Here is a 16,071-nt window from a genome sequence, read left to right as displayed (position 1 = left end):
TCTAGTCCTGTTGGTGGCAACGCTGCACCCGTCTCTCTCTCTCTCTCTCTCTCTCTCTCTCTCTCTCTCTCTCCCTTCACAAAGCACAAAGCAAACCGCTCATTGGAGCAAAGTTCCCAAGCATGATGCAACCCGGAGATGAGGAAAGCCGACAGACAGACAAGTGTTAGTCCTCTGCCTCAGGAGATTAAAATTTGATATGCCTACACAGGTACACCTATTCCTTCTAACCTAAGGTGGATTTCATGTGGGGGAGAAATTCTACACAAAAAAAGACTATTATAAGCCTAATTCCATTTTAAATGTCATTAGGCTATTTCAAATATCTCTAGTGGGTGGTATTTAGGGTAGCCTACTACTCACGTAGTCCATCCATCCATCCATCCATCCATCGTCAACCGCTTAGCCAACAACAACTTAATTTTCATTTTCAGATCTAGGCTACATTTCTTCTCCTTTCCTCATGCAGTGATTCTACTGTAGGCCATGAGCCTTGGGATATTTTTGTCAATATTAAAAGCATCATTCAGTTCATATTTTGCTCTCCATTAGTGCATCACAGAGTCAGGAGGCTGATCAAATGGCTGAGATTTATCATCATGCAAGCTCATTTGGTCGTTTTCATCATCCCTGGAGTTTTCCCACAGGAGCCCAAATGAGTCTATCAGTAGATAACATGAGTTCAGTCACTTAAAAGCCATTATTACCTTCATGACAAATAGTTTTAATGACTGCAAAATGAGATTTCTGTTTAGATAATAAATGGCTATTTGCTGCTCATGAAGTGGAAATGAGGGAGGATTGGTTCTCATGATGCTCAGCCTTCATTAAGCTTCCAGCTCTTATGTTGTTTGTCATATACTTGGTGCCATTGCATCTGCTGGTATTAACATTAAACCTGTCATGCATGTGCAGGCCAATGATTAACCTGCAAGTGTGGAATCACAGGTTCAATTCCCTTTGAACAACTAGCAATGTAACAATAATATATTCAATTAAATAGGTTAAATAACTACTTTAAACTAAGTCATAGTGATGAAATAATGCAATGGCGCCATCTGTTGAAATGTCTTTGTCTATAGTAAGAACAGATCAGAGGCAGCAGATGCACTGATATGGACTAATCCTTGAAAATCAAATGAATAAAGATCTATTAATATGAGAAAGAAGCAGCTGGGTGCCACAACTTAATCTCACTAATCTGCACTCAAAGGGCAACATATTAAGACTGGAAAAAATATTAAGCTTTATAGGTGAGAGAAGATGCCTGACAAGGGAGGGATAATGCTGACATTATGCAGTTTTAATTAAATGGTGAGAGGCAGTGATCATTTACTGAATTACTTAATGAAACAGGAATCACCAGTAACATAACCTTTGACTGTCTAAAAATCCATATGCACATGAAGTGTCACTGATAGCCATTTGTTTTACACAGCTTGCTGTGATGTAGCCTATTCAATCTATTTGACTTGCATGCAGCACAACTAAACAAACATTCACATAAAATAATCCAAGTGAGGAGTGTAATACAAAGGGTATGGTTTATTTGGTACCATGTCCTTGTGGAAAGGGATAGGCCTATGTAGGAAAAATACTTAGGCTAGATCTCAAAGAATAGCAGAACATAAAAGTTTAAAAATGGTATCTATTCAGTTGCAGCATTCTCTGTAAGAGCCTGAGAGGGTTCAGTCAAGAACTTCATGCTGTTTGTGGTCCAGTCCACTGGATTATATTTTTTTCAAAGACAACGAATATTTTGTGGATCAAAAGGAGATTTAGGAATAGTTTGACATTTTGCGAAATATACTTTTTTCCCTAAAATCCCTAAAGGAACACATCCAGTGGCTCATCAAGACAGAATAGTCTTTATCTGGAAAACTGAGACTGCAGCCAAAGAAAATTATTAGAAGAGACATTGAGAGCAGGTTGGTGGGAGTAGTTATTTTGTGGCAAGGACTGCATTATTGTACTTGTCATGTCAGTTTGGAAAATTAATTTATGAAGTAACCTATGTTGAGCCAAAAGCATTATATAAAGTAATAACAGTTTCTGTGAATGTATGGCTGCAAAATTAGAAGATAGTTAAAGCAAATCCACCCAATAGTTAAAAAAACACAATATAGGAAAATAAATAAAAACAGAGATATCTGATTTTGCAAATGAACCTTCATACTGTATTGTGTCTGGAAACCATTAATATCTATAACAAATTATGTGTCAGACTGGTGGAGCTGGATATAGAAATGGATCACCAAAGTGATTAGAATTTATCCTGCAAGTACGCTGAATATCTGTAGCAAATGTTATGGCAATCAATATAATAATTATCAAGATATTTCACCTTGTGATGGCGCAAAAGGAAAAGTTAGTAGGGGTGGCCCAACTAAACATAACAAGTCAACACCACAGTAGTAGTAGCAAGTTTGTTTAATTCACTAATTGTTCACGGGATCAAGATTCACATCACAACACACATTATACACATATCCCTTACAGCAAAATATGCACTCAGCACCTGCAGATCAAAATCAATCAAATCACAGGAGTCTTGGATGCCTTTTAATGCAAGAAAATAAAAAGGATGGGTGGCTGAATGCCTGTGGACAAGGAAAGCAGTGTTTGTTTGTTTTTCATCTTATTAAAAGTGTAAGAGTGTGTAGTGTCAGGCTGTAGCATACTGCTGGTTTATTTGTAATGTTTAATCACTTGCTTTTCCATTGGCTCTTTTCATAGTCATGCTTATGATAGTTAGCATATATCTATGATCTATGCATAAACTACTTTATATCCGTACACCGTGCATTGTGAAGTATGATACCTGAGAGCTGGTGGTACTGTGAATAATCCACTCAATCACTGAACATCCAGTAATACAGATTTAAGATAGAAACAGCTGTAAGAGGTATGTGTAAACAATTAATCCCAAGGCATTCATATTACCGGTGACACGACAAGGCAACAAAACAACACAAACACAAATCGTACATTGTTGACCACTGCATACCTCATTTGAGTGACAAAGGCAAACCATGGCTGTGATGATTGTGTGGGATACAGACCAATTAGTCCCTGAATCAAGACACTTCCCCTCATTAAATTTTAATGGGTTTTGGTAGAGTGTACTAATTAAGACTCATAATAAATACAGAAAATATTCAGTAACAGATTCGGAAGCAAACAAACGGTATGTGTTTTAAAAAGACCACATTTCACACGGCCTTTCATTATATAATGTACCACAAAATCTGCAGTATCAACTTGGCTACTGGCTGCTTGATCATGAGGAACCATACCTAAATAAGCTCACCCATGCCCTGAAAGCTTTTAATGAAATTCCCTTTATAGCAGACTCCATGCTACCAAATGTTTTGTGCATGGCTGCCTGAGCTGAGCTTAAGCCAACTGGAAAAAAAATGAATATATGAAAGCATAAAAACAAAAATAAACATGAACTGTCTTTATCTTTGGGTATACCTGATACATTTCCCAATGTTAAAAATATCCCTAATGCCTATGGACGTTTAAAAATGCATTCAGGCTGCAATTCAGAGTTTTGTGTGCACAGTGGGTGCAATACTGTGATACCAAAATCCCTCTTCTTTTCTTTTAAGATGCTCAATACTTTACGTAGGTTTGGTTGACTCAAAATAATACAAAAACTTAGAGGAAATTAAATTGCTGATCAAAGGTTATGAAATCAAACTGCCACACCTACCCACAACTAACAGAAGACTCTTAGGGTTATTTACAGACCTGCAGTGTAAAGCTGATGATACACGGAGCAACCTTTAGAGCAATGGTGCTGGGCAATGTTGCTGTCAATGGTAATGAGTAATGATTACTACCGTAATCCCCTTCTCCCGACACTCTGCCACCCTCCCCGCACCGCCGCTATCCATTCAAAACATAGACGGACTTGCCACCAGCAACATTGCCCAGCAACATTGCTCAAAAAGTTGCCCCGTGTATCATCAGCTTAACTGTCAGTCTAAACCAGGCAGTCTCTTTCAATAGAATTGGTAATGTAGTCCTCTTTAAAGCAATAAAAAAATAAAACAAATACACACAGGCCTTTATTTCTCATCAAATGTAATTTTTACTCTTTATGGACTTAAGTTTTATAAGACCCACGATAAATGGAAATCCAACTTCTGCAGGACTAGTTTTCACTGTTACCGTAGTTAACTTCCAATGCAAAAATGGTCCCTTCCATGAAGCGTTTATACATTCACTGCTTAAAGGAGGTTTAGAAATTAAATGCAGAGAGTTCATGCAAGTGGCTTTGGACACCCCACTGCCCAAAACTTTGCAATGATAATGTGGTTCGAGCCGCAAAAGAGCTGATATCAATGTTTCGGTGTGCTGCCAAGAACAGGATGACACGCGCAGCCCAAGTCTGAACCCAGTGTCTAATTTAACTCATCTTTACCCACTGCACTGTCTAAACCAGACAGCTCTGAATCACAGCCTCAACATCATAGTGAGTAACCTGAAGTCAATTATGTACATTTTACAATCACAGTCATGTCTATTCACATTTCCTGAAAGGTTCCTGGGCGTAAAGGTTGAACCTCACCTGTGTTCCTGCAAAAATAGGGTTTACAACTGAGAACAGCAACAAAGGGAAGCAAATAATAACTCATAATAAGAATTAAAAACTTGAAATCAAAACTTACAATCTAAAAGGTATTGAGTCAAAATGAGAGATCCCATTTACACATCAGGTACCAAATAATAAGGGACTGAATCCAACGTCAATCTGGATACTATTAGGTCAGAACAACAAGAATGCAGTAGTATAAGTAAATAAATAAACCCAGTACCAGTGTTATGTAGTGACAGAAATTGGAGAGAGGAAATATGCATGGATGGAGAGGATGGATGGAAAATCATCTATAAGAACCGAAGAAAAGAGAGGAAGAGGAGGGTGATAAGGCAGATGCCTCACTCTGGTGCCCCGTTTGCCGTTTCTGTCATTCTCTCTTCATCCCCCTGTTTCTGATGCTGCAGTCTGGCGTAAGTCACTGCGTCTCCCCTGAGACAGAAAGAAGGGGAAGAAAGAATGCGAGAGAAGTAGGGTAATCAAAAGTTATGACGAGGGAGAGGTGGGCAGAAACAAAGGAAAAGAGGGTACGACAGGAGAAGGTGACAATGTTAATTGCGAGGTTATAACAGGGCTCACCTTGCCAAAAAGTTAATTTGCATGATTAAAGAGGCTCATTTGAGTTGTTAGAACGTCCAAGCATAAACTAAAAATCTTATTAACTGATTATAGTGTGGAATACTGCATTTAATATGAGAGCCTGTTTTAATATGACATTTTAGAAGAGTGTTTTTATGAGTGAGGGAGATATGAGTAATTACAAAACGTTCATATTTTACAGATTTTAATCAAATAGACACTGAACATAAATTATATTATATAGAATAGCTGACAGTTTTCTGATGCTTCATAAGAGCTTTGATATATTACGTCATTGCATGTTACTAGCTACTAACAGACATCTTACTTTTTGCCTAAAGACGCAAGGCCGTACAGAACTCCTGTAGCAAAGGCGATGGCATTTCCAAACAAAGTTGTAAAGGAGAAACTCAAGAATATGGGAAACAGGGCCATCCTGAAAATTAGCAACAGAGGGGACATCCAAACAAGAGACAAAAACAAAAGTCATATTAAGGACATGCTGTAGATAAAAGACACATTCCCAAATGTGTCTCCAACAGCTTATGCAATGTTAAGAACTATCATGAAATTCTCATTCCTAAAATGTTGTATTTTTCTCACAGTGAAGTACAGTCTCCAATGACATAAACAGTGTATGATGCAAAGTTGTTCTCACCCACAGTAGAAGAAGGCTTTCTGCCAAGGTTTGAGTTTGTCTGCACGGGCTGCTACCGCATTAGCAAACTCTATGAACTGGCAACAGAATGGGACTTCACATAGGAACAGCACGAAGGCGTTCAACCTTGACACAGGAGGAGAGGACACAAACACAGCGGTGAATCATCTTTCAGTCAAATACGGTACGGCCTTGGCTGAAATAATGGAAGACTGGAGGAATTTAAACACAGCAACAGGGAAGAAAACAATCATTGTGCTTTCACTGTCATCATTCAAGACATTCAAATTGGGCTGGAGACTTAGATGTTTAGTCATGGAAACAGCATGAACATATTTCCAGTAAACTGGTTAGTGTAATTACTTATTAATCTGTCAACTATTTTCTTAATTGTTTTTCACAATTTACAAAAGCCCAAGGTCTTCACATTAGGGCTGGGCAATAAAACAATAATGATAACTATAACAATATACATTTTCCTCAATAACAATATAACAAATGTTCATTATATCATCAATAAAGTTTGATTTAATTAATTTAAATCACAAATGAATTAGGACTTTATTTTTCTATTACGATATTTTTTTTGTTGAGGAAAAGAGACTGAAACAAGATTTACTAATCGTATTTTTTGAAAAAAAAAAAATTACATTTACTCATTTAGCTGACGCTTTCATCCAAAGCGACTTACAATTGCTATACATGTCAGAGGTCGCACGCCTTTGGAGCAACAGCAGGTTAAGTGCCTTGCTCAGGGACACATTTGGTGGATGGGTCACAGTGGGAATCGACCCCGGGTCTTATCCATTGCCCCATTACCACCATAATAGTTTGATCATAATAGTTTTGAATGTTTTACCTCAGATTTGTGAAGTGATCCACTGTTTGGCATCAAGTGTTTGTCACATTCTGATCATAAAGAAAAGTTTAACTACATAATTAACTATCTAGTTTCTTCAATTTTCACTCAGGAGCAAAAATCTGCCTTTAAACTCGAAAGAAACAATGATTTGACATTCACTGTGATAATTAGCGATACCAAATGAAATGAATTTTTTTTTAATTGTGATAACATTTTTGGCCATTTTGCCCAGCCCCACTTCACATGTCATGTTTTGTCCGACTAACGGTCTAAAACCCAAACATATTTAGTTAATTATCACAGAGAAAGAATAGATGTAAATTCTCAGAATTGAGAAGCTAGAACCAATTAATTGGCATTTATTTGCTAGGAAACCTGGCAGCAAGGCTTTCTATCCATGTTGTTCAAGAAAATGTTACTTATAGGGAAACCAACCAACAATAATTTGGTTCAACCTGATGGTTATTGTCTCAAATGATCTGATAATCTAAAAAATTTAAAATGACCATTTCCCAGAATCCAAGGTTAGTGTTCATATGTCTTGTTTTGTCAGACCCAACAGTCCAGAACCCCAAAAGTAGTTTTAGTTAACTATCATATATGACAAAGACCAGCAGGAAATCCTTACATATGATAAGCTGCAACTAGTGCATTTTTGAGATTGTTGCTGATCAACTATGAAAAAATTTTCTGATTAATTTTCTGTCTAACAAATTTAATCAATTAACTAAACATTCTCCTTTAACTCACAAATGGCAGAATGCCTTCACTGTAACTTTTATTAATGAATCATTATTTTGAGCTAGCATTGCAGTTAAGCTTTCAAATAGTATTTTAGCCAGGTAGAAAAAAAAAAACATAGCTGGCCTTATTGTGGCATGTGCTAAAGTCTTACAATTCTTAGTTTTTGGCACAACATGACTACGACAAGAATCTCTCCACACCTCTGTCCCAAGCAGTGGGTGTGGCAACATGCCTACACGATACTGCTCACTATCGATGTAAGATAATGCGGTACACAATAACCGAAGAGCGTAAATCAACAGGTAATACAAGTGCATAATGCACGAGATACAACATAGATTACAAAATCAGTAAAGCTGCACGGGAGTCACTCAGTTGTGACTTTCAGTTGGTGTTTAGTAAAATACAACTAAAGGTAACTGTGTCAGTGACACCTCAGCCAAATGGCCACAGAACAAAGGTTTTGTCTTATTCGATCAAATAAATGATCATCAGGCTGTTTAAAACAACATTTTCATTGTGAAACTGTATTCTGACAGCGAAAAGGACATAAGCGTAAATTAATAAACAAAGACATAATGATAAAATAGAGCACTTTGCAATGTCTAAGTAGTGGTTTTAATAATAATAATAATCCTTATTTGTAGAACACTTTTCAAAAACAAGTTACAAAGTGCTTTAACAGGTGTAAAGAATAATACAAAAAAACAAGATAAGAGCATGAAAAATTTATATAAAATTAGTAAAATACAATAAAATAAAAGGGATAAAATAAAGTCAAATAAGATCGGGAAAGGCTCTCCTATAAAAGTATGTTTTAAGAAGGGACTTAAAAGAGTTCACTGACTCAGCCGACCTGATTTCCTCGGGCAGGCTGTTCCAGAGCCTTGGGGCCCTGACAGCAAACGCTCTGTCCCCTTTAGTTTTCAGTCGAGACTCTGGAACAGACAACAGACCTCTGCCCGAGGATCTCAAGGTATGTGCTGGTGCGTATGGGACTAAAAGGTCAGAAATATAACAAGGTGAGAGGCCATGAAGAGCTTTAAAAGTGATCAATAGAATTTTATAGTCAATTCTAAAAAATACTGGGAGCCAGTGTAGTGAAGCTAAAATAGGAGTAATGTGGTCCTATTTCTTTGTTCTGGTTAAAAGCCTGGCAGCTGAGTTCTGGACAGTCTGGAGTCGATCAATAGATTTTTGGGTTAAACAGGTGAAAAGGCTGTTGCAATAATCCAGGTGTGATGAGATGAAGGCGTGTAAAATGGTCTCGGTGTCCTTAAAAGTTAACATAGATCGAATTTTTGCTATATTTCTAAGTTGATAAAAACATGATTGAACAAGCTTTGTGGTGTGCTGCTCGAAATTTAAATTACTATCAAACCAAACTCCAAGGTTCTTTGCCACAGGCTTAATGTGATTTACTAGGGAACCAGCAGATGGCAGTATTTGATTTGCCATCTGCTGAGACCCGATGACAAGGATTTCTGTTTTGTCTGAGTTCAGCTGGAGGAAATTATTTGACATCCATTTTTTAACTTCACAAAGGCAGTTGTTAAGTGAACTCAGCATTCCAGGGTCTGTGGATCTGACGGGCAAGTATATTTGTGTGCCATCAGCATAAATATGAAAAGAAATGCCATGTTTATGGATAATATGTCCAAGGGGAAGCAGATACAAGGAAAACAAAATGGGTCCTAAGACCGACCCCTGAGGCACACCATATTTAACTGGACAGAATGAGGAGACATAGTTGTTTATAGACACGCAAAACTTCCTATTTGACAGGTAGGATGAAAACCATTCTAGGGCACAGAGATCCCCACCCAGTGCCTCAGTCTGTCTAACATGATGTTGTGATCAATGGTGTCAAAAGCAGCGCTAAGGTCCAGGAGTACACATGTACATGTAACACATGCCTTCATCAGCAGACATTAAAAGGTCATTGGTGACTTTAAGCAGGGCAGTCTCAGTGCTGTGGTACTTCCTGAAACCAGACTGAAACTTTTCAAATTATTTGTTATTTTCCAGTACAGTGAGCAGCTGTTTGGACACAATTCTTTCTAGAATCTTTGCAATAAAAGGCAGTTTTGAAATTGGTCTAAAATTATGTGGGAGGGAGGGATCTAAACCAGGTTTCTTTAAAAGTGGGTTCACGCAAGCCGTTTTAAAATAATCAGGGACACAACCAGTAGATAGGGAGCTGTTGAAAACAGAAATCAAATGGGGCCCAACAGAATCTATTACTTTCAGTAAAAATTTTGTAGGTATTACATCAAGTGGGCTGGAGGACACTCTCATTTGTGATACTGTTTTTAAAAGCTCAGACAAGTTGATGGGATAAAACTGGTTAAAACTCTCTTGTTGCTGGTGAGGAACCTCTGAGTAAGAGGCCACGGGGGTAATAGAGGCTCTGATTGACACCACCTTATTGGTAAAATAAGATAAAAACAATTCACAGTCATCATTACTTCCAGCTGAGGCACAAGGAGGGGTTGGGTTTACCAGCTGATCCACAGTCTTAAACAGAAACCTGGGATTGTGTTTATGTGTAGTAATGAGAAAAATAGTGTGTTCTCGCATCCTTAACCATGTTATTGTAGTTAATTAATAAATACTTCAGACTGAGGTTAGTTGGTATAGTTGGTTTGTTGTCTTGCTCCTGTATACCCAACAGCATATAAAAACATCTTATCTCATGGAATTTGAATGAGCTCATTTATGCATGCTGCATTAAAGTAAGCGTAACAAGTATTAAAGACTTACACCATCCATACTCCAGCAGCAATGTTTAAAGGGTTCACAGTGACACAGTTCCACACTCCTGAGATGGCACAGGCTGCATGGTGTGGACAAGACAAAAGACAAAGCAAAATTGTATTGCTATTATTAAGATCAGACACATTGCTGGTCACACAGAAGCTATTAGGCCTGACCATTTAATTTTGGTTTGTTAATTCACATTTTTATCTCTTCAAATTTAGTGTGGAGAAAGGTAAATAAAAAGTGACAACAGCCTATGGATGATAAAAAGTAGACATTTATACTGAATCCAAAACAGAACAGGTATGTTGAAAAGTAGGGGAACAAAACAGCAGGCTGAGAATTGGGCACAGCGTACTTTTACAGTTCAGCATATCCTTATATGATGAAGAAATGTACACAGGAAAGACAAGAAATGACGACACAATTACAGATAATAGCTGAGGTAGGAGACAATGTTAAAAGTATATTAGATCTATTAATCTTAATAATTTTCAGTATTAATTGTTTAGTCAGTACAGCATCAGAAAATAGTGACCACCATAGGTCCCCAGAGCCCAAGGTGACAAATGGTTTGTTTTGTCAAGCAACCTGAAACTGTTAAAATGATTGTAGAAGGCTACGAAAACCAGCAAATATTCCGGTTTGGAACCACAACAGAAGCTGGAACCAATGAACATTTTACGTTTTTCGTAAAAAAAAAAATATTATCAATATAGCTGCCAATTAATTATCTGTTGGTCGACTAATTTATTAATTAATTAATTGTTGCAGCTCTAGAACAGAGCAATCATTAATGTAATTAGTTACACCTGTGCTTTTCTTGCACAAGTCAAAATGCAGCTGTGAAGATCTCAGAGGTAGTCTCCCCTACCCCCCAATCAACACATGAAAGTGTATTGTTTTCACTACTAAGAAGGAAAGGAGGTGTCAAAAAGCATCCTCGCAATAAGTTACAAAACGTTCTTAATATAACAGTGTTTTTTTATAATTATGCAGGATATGAGGGACACATTGTTTGATATTCAACCAAAAAGCTAGAACATACAGTGCTTAAAAATGTTTGACTGCCAGTCCAAGCACAGTATAGTAAGTATGACGTTTTGTATTTGAGAGACAACACTGTAAAATGTTGTCTCTCAAATAAATAAAATAAAATTTCAAGAGAGGGAATATGTGCTATCAGGCCAGACAAGCCCACACTGGAGCATCTCCTGCTCCTTTAGACCATCCAGCCTCCTTAATAATACAGAGCCCATAGAATATGCAGTGCCCCAGGTGGTTAATGTGATACAGGCGCTGTGACTCTGGTGTCACTGCGAAGGAGAGACGGACGGACGGAGAGGTAGGGAGGGCTGCAATGCTGCTGGAAAGCTGCAAAGCCAGCAGTAAAAATCACTCCTGTCTCACACTTAACTCCTTGGGGAAAGAGTCAAAGTACCTGTGCTGTGGACTATGTGTGTGTTCATATCATATAGTTGGTAATTAAGGAGTATCAAGCTTCTATGGAATGAGCAAGCCATGCAAACAGGCGGGGCCCAACAGTGGCTGCTGCAGTGAGGGGACAATAGGCGGTGACAAAGCTTTTGTCTGGCCTGGCTGAGCAGCTGAGGTTTACATGTTTTTTTTCTCCAAATACTAATCTGGTGCCCTTTATGTCCTGTCTCAGTTCTCATACTCATATTAATGCAGAGCTAAAGAGTCCACACAATGAACGGTATCAAGTATGCTGACAGGACAATGCATTTACCTGCCTGTCAAATTACACTAACTTCAACTAAACGTCATTGTAAACTGGCACACAACATTGTATTCACTATCCATGCAGGTATGACAGGATTTGGGTTTGTCAGCATTTCATTTATTTACTTATCAAGTGACACACGAAATTGACTTTACAACTACTTACATACTCCTCCCAAAACCCCAGCTATTTTGCAGAGCCATCGGTACCACCATGTCATGCCATCATCCTCCGGAGTGGGTTTAGTTGACGCTGCAGTCTCTTCAGAGCTCATTGTGTTTTTCTAGCTGTTAGCTAAAGCTACCTAAAGCCAGTATTTACAGATATCAGCCTGAGATCCCAACAGCTAGTTAAGTTTGCTAGTCTGAACAAACGAACTGTTTGGTACGACACAACGGTCCCTATCGATAACACCAGATGTAATTTAAACTTTTAAGTATTTTTCTTTTCTTTGTCTGTCCGTTTTGGTGCCAGTTGCCTGATGTTACCAGCAGCTTTTCACACAGCTTCACCCGTCAGTCAAAACAAGCTAACCGGCTAGCTGATGCTAAATAGCACCGCCACCAGCTGCCGCTAGGAGTGATTATCACCGCTGCATCCGTCCTAAACTCTCTAGTAATCTTATGAATGAATAAATATTGTCCTGAACTCCCCTTTTACATTTATATAACTGTACCCTATCCACCGGGTTCGTATGGGCTCAAGTGGCCGCTCCGTTGTTCTCCTCCCTGGCTGCTCAGTAGACGTAAGCGGTGCATTGTGGGAGGGATTTGACGCGCGTCATTGTTTACACCGTGGATGTGTCTGTGGTCCACATGAGGACTGTTCCGATGAGCTAACTTAGGGTTGTAATTAATATTTTACCACAAATTTGTGATTGGAAGGCTTTAATCTTCAGTTTTGGAAATTGCGACGTTTTAATCTGAATAGAAATGACAAACCAGGTGTGACTTAAGGTCCTGGTCCCTGTAATCATTCCTCTTGTTCATACTGGCCATGAAGAAATCCCTCCCTAATGTGCTTTCTAGTGTAGGTGAGGGGGGACAAAAAAGTCCTTATTTTGTGCAAAAAATGTATTGAGGCTAATATTAGTTTTTAATTGTGAACGTATGTTTTAAACCGACCCTCTGGGTTTTTCAAAGAAGAATCCCCACACATCAAAGCAACACAAAGAGTACTTTTTCAAATTAAATATCTGATTAATCTTTAATCACTTTTATATACAAAACACATTTTTCCCAAATCACTCGTTATCCATATGAGAACCTTGCAAGGAGATCCGTACCCATTTAGATGGTGTTACTTCTGTACTTTTCCAGTCTGCAGACGGATGTTTGTGTTTGTGTTTAAGGAGAGGTAGATAAAGCAATCGTAACAAAGTCAAATCTAGCCCGAGTCAGTGTTTTTTGACTGATTCCGTTCAGCCTCAGATACTTTAGTCAAAGCAGGCTTCGGGACATCATGCAGTGTCTCTCACTCTGACAGCAGAGTGGACTGTAATGGCTTCAGAGTCCTTCGGCTGGTCCTCCTCTCCTCCATGATAGGCGTTGGTTTCCTCTTCCCTGTGGGCGTGTGGCAGAGCATATCATCGAGGGTCTGCTGGGTCACCTGACCGGCTCGCTCAAGCTGAGTCACTATCTGCTCCACCTTCATCATGTGCGGTCTGCCCTCACTCCGCAAGCACAGCAAATCCACCTGAAACAGGTCACAAGGGGCCACCGAGCCAGCTCTTTCAGATATTTTACAGTAATTTACACACACACACACATATATATATATATATATAGCGTTTGTACATAACAGTAATTCTAAGTAAAAGTACCAGTAAAGAATAGGCTAACCCCTTTTAATTTTACCTTTATTCTAAAAAATCTATAGAAATGTATAAAAACCAGAATGAAAGCACTAATATTAATTGCAAAATATGTTTGCCATTTAATTACTGCATCCTTAGCTGTCCCGTTGCAGTTGTATTTATCCTAAATATAAGTAGCATTTGTGTTACTGAGCAAACAGTCAGATGTTTCACTTACCACCTCCTGAGAAAATTCAGGCCTCTTTACAAAAGAAGGGCCTTTAGGCAACATGGCTGCAGACAAGATGGAAATGGCATCTGTCACTGCTCCTGACATTACTAGAATGACAACCTAAATCACAATAAAAGTAAAAATCATTGAACAACAACAGCAGCAGCAAGAAGTAGTGTACACTACAGTCGCATGATGCACCCATACCTTCAAATTCTGGCATAATCTGCTCTCAGTGCTCATTATTTGTGAATACAATGACTGTGCCTTTTCAATGTCATTCTGCAACAAAAATAAAAAGAGAAAACTGATAAATGATGACATTTTCATATTCTCATCTTTCTGCATGAATAAAAGAAGACATATTATTCACCTGTCGAAGTGCTAATGCAACGGCAAAGCAGTAAGCATGTCTGGGGATGAAGTGCCCTTTGGTCTGTCCCTCCTCTATCAGAGTAGTGCAGATCCTATAGGACTCTGCTGTGTTCTGACCAACATAAAACAGAACATTAACTACTAACTAACTGCAAAGAGTCATCTTAAAACATTAACTCTTCACAAATATAACTCTTGGGACTGTAATGTTAAAATAAGTTTAATAAAAAAACATAGATTAAATGTTACCAGTTTATAGCAGGTGCCAGATGCCAGTGTCAGTGTGTCTTTGTTGAAAGGTACACTTTGGTTCCTCATGGTTCTTAGTACCTCCAGGGCACCTGCAATAGCCAATGTTTGGAATATTATATACACTTGATAATAATTTCAGGAAAAAAACAAACTGTTGAACAGTGAAGGGTAATCTGTCACTTACTGTCATAAGAGCCTTTTGTAAATAACATGTCAATGGCGATGTTAAAGGAGGTCGCGTCACTGAAAAATCCTCTCATACTCTGTTCAGACAAGTGAGAAGAAATGTTACCAGCTCAAGTCGGCTCTAAGAAAATGATCAACCCTGTCTTGTTTTCCCCCTTATGGCACTTTATCAATAGGTTTGGGTTAATGTAATGTTTTACCTTATCTGTAAGTGTAACAGCAGCCAGGTCCTCCAGACCCAGTTCATAGCACAGTCTCATGAAGAGAGGACCAAACTTGAACTCCCCAGAAACCAAGTTCCGGTTCTCTGTGTGATATCTTGTGTGAATGCAAATTAAAAGATAATTTATACATAATTAAGATACAAAATAATAGTCAATGCCACAGTGAATATGTTTTTGCTCTGTGAAGTGGGTCTCATTTCCTTCTAGCTAATGTTTGTGAAAGAGCAGAGTATGTGAACACATTTTGTGCTGAAATGGGCTAATTTAGGTAAGTGGGTTTATGCTGTACAATATTGTCAATAACGGACGAACTATACCTATAAATGGCATCTCTGGCTATCACCATGTCATCTGCAGACTGGCACAAGTGAAGGAGAAGCTTCAGTTCATCTCTAAGTATCAGCTCATTCCTTTGCAGCTTCTGACTGAATAGCTCAATATAATTGCCTGTAAAAGGAGGTGAAAATATGAGCAATTGTGTATCATAACACATGATGTAGAACTGCAGCTTATAGGGACAGGAATACTTTACCTTGTGATCCAGTGACAAGGTGAGCCACAGCCAGCTTCCTTTGCTGGAAATCTTGTAGTTTGATGACATCTTCTGACAACAGATGCCTCTTAGCTGCAGAGAAATTAGTTTTTCAGAGTAAGGGTAGACAAAAATCAACTCAAAAAAACCTTGCTCCACTGAAAAGCCCTCATACTAATTTTGCCTAGCTGGACAGTTTTTACTTATGCCTAGTTTTGGTGGAATTTTATGAACTGTTAAAGAAACGTTGCTAATCAGGACCTTTGTACACATAACTGTTATGGGCTATTTACAGGGTGCTAACGTTAGCTTCTCTGTCTGTAAACCAGCCCGTTGTAATGGTCAGATAGGACACACGTTGAGGACTTTTGTTTGTTTTACCTCCTATGCAGCCTTCAATCCAACCTGGCTGTAAAACACCACAAAACACCCCTTTGGTGGGCTCACGTAGTAACGACCGACAACATTTGGAAATCCTGGCCAGCGCCATACTGTCCACTGACTGTACCATGGAAATGAAAA

General features: G+C 38.5%; 2 protein-coding genes across 2 annotated transcripts; both read right to left on the bottom strand.

The window, feature by feature from the left end:
- Nucleotides 1-2,412: 2,412 nt before the first annotated feature.
- Nucleotides 2,413-12,719, bottom strand: cacfd1 (calcium channel flower domain containing 1). Its single transcript, XM_038733768.1, has 5 exons — nucleotides 12,119-12,719; nucleotides 10,213-10,285; nucleotides 5,844-5,969; nucleotides 5,514-5,621; nucleotides 2,413-5,038 (listed from the first exon to the last, which is right to left on the bottom strand). Exons 1-5 carry the CDS (start codon nucleotides 12,225-12,227, stop codon nucleotides 4,948-4,950), a joined length of 507 nt encoding a protein of 168 aa, XP_038589696.1. The 5' UTR covers nucleotides 12,228-12,719; the 3' UTR covers nucleotides 2,413-4,947.
- Nucleotides 12,720-13,131: 412 nt separating this feature from the next.
- Nucleotides 13,132-16,071, bottom strand: ptcd2 (pentatricopeptide repeat domain 2). Its single transcript, XM_038733767.1, has 10 exons — nucleotides 15,931-16,071; nucleotides 15,550-15,642; nucleotides 15,335-15,464; nucleotides 14,994-15,111; nucleotides 14,792-14,870; nucleotides 14,605-14,696; nucleotides 14,354-14,467; nucleotides 14,188-14,262; nucleotides 13,987-14,100; nucleotides 13,132-13,648 (listed from the first exon to the last, which is right to left on the bottom strand). Exons 1-10 carry the CDS (start codon nucleotides 16,058-16,060, stop codon nucleotides 13,427-13,429), a joined length of 1,167 nt encoding a protein of 388 aa, XP_038589695.1. The 5' UTR covers nucleotides 16,061-16,071; the 3' UTR covers nucleotides 13,132-13,426.

The sequence above is a fragment of the Micropterus salmoides genome, unplaced genomic scaffold, assembly GCF_014851395.1.
Source record: "Micropterus salmoides isolate LMB-PRFRI ecotype aquatic unplaced genomic scaffold, ASM1485139v1 Ms_hic_scaffold_20, whole genome shotgun sequence".
Taxonomy (NCBI): domain Eukaryota; kingdom Metazoa; phylum Chordata; class Actinopteri; order Centrarchiformes; family Centrarchidae; genus Micropterus; species Micropterus salmoides.
Note: the sequence above shows the minus strand (reverse complement) of the source record. Positions and strands in the feature narration are given on the sequence as shown.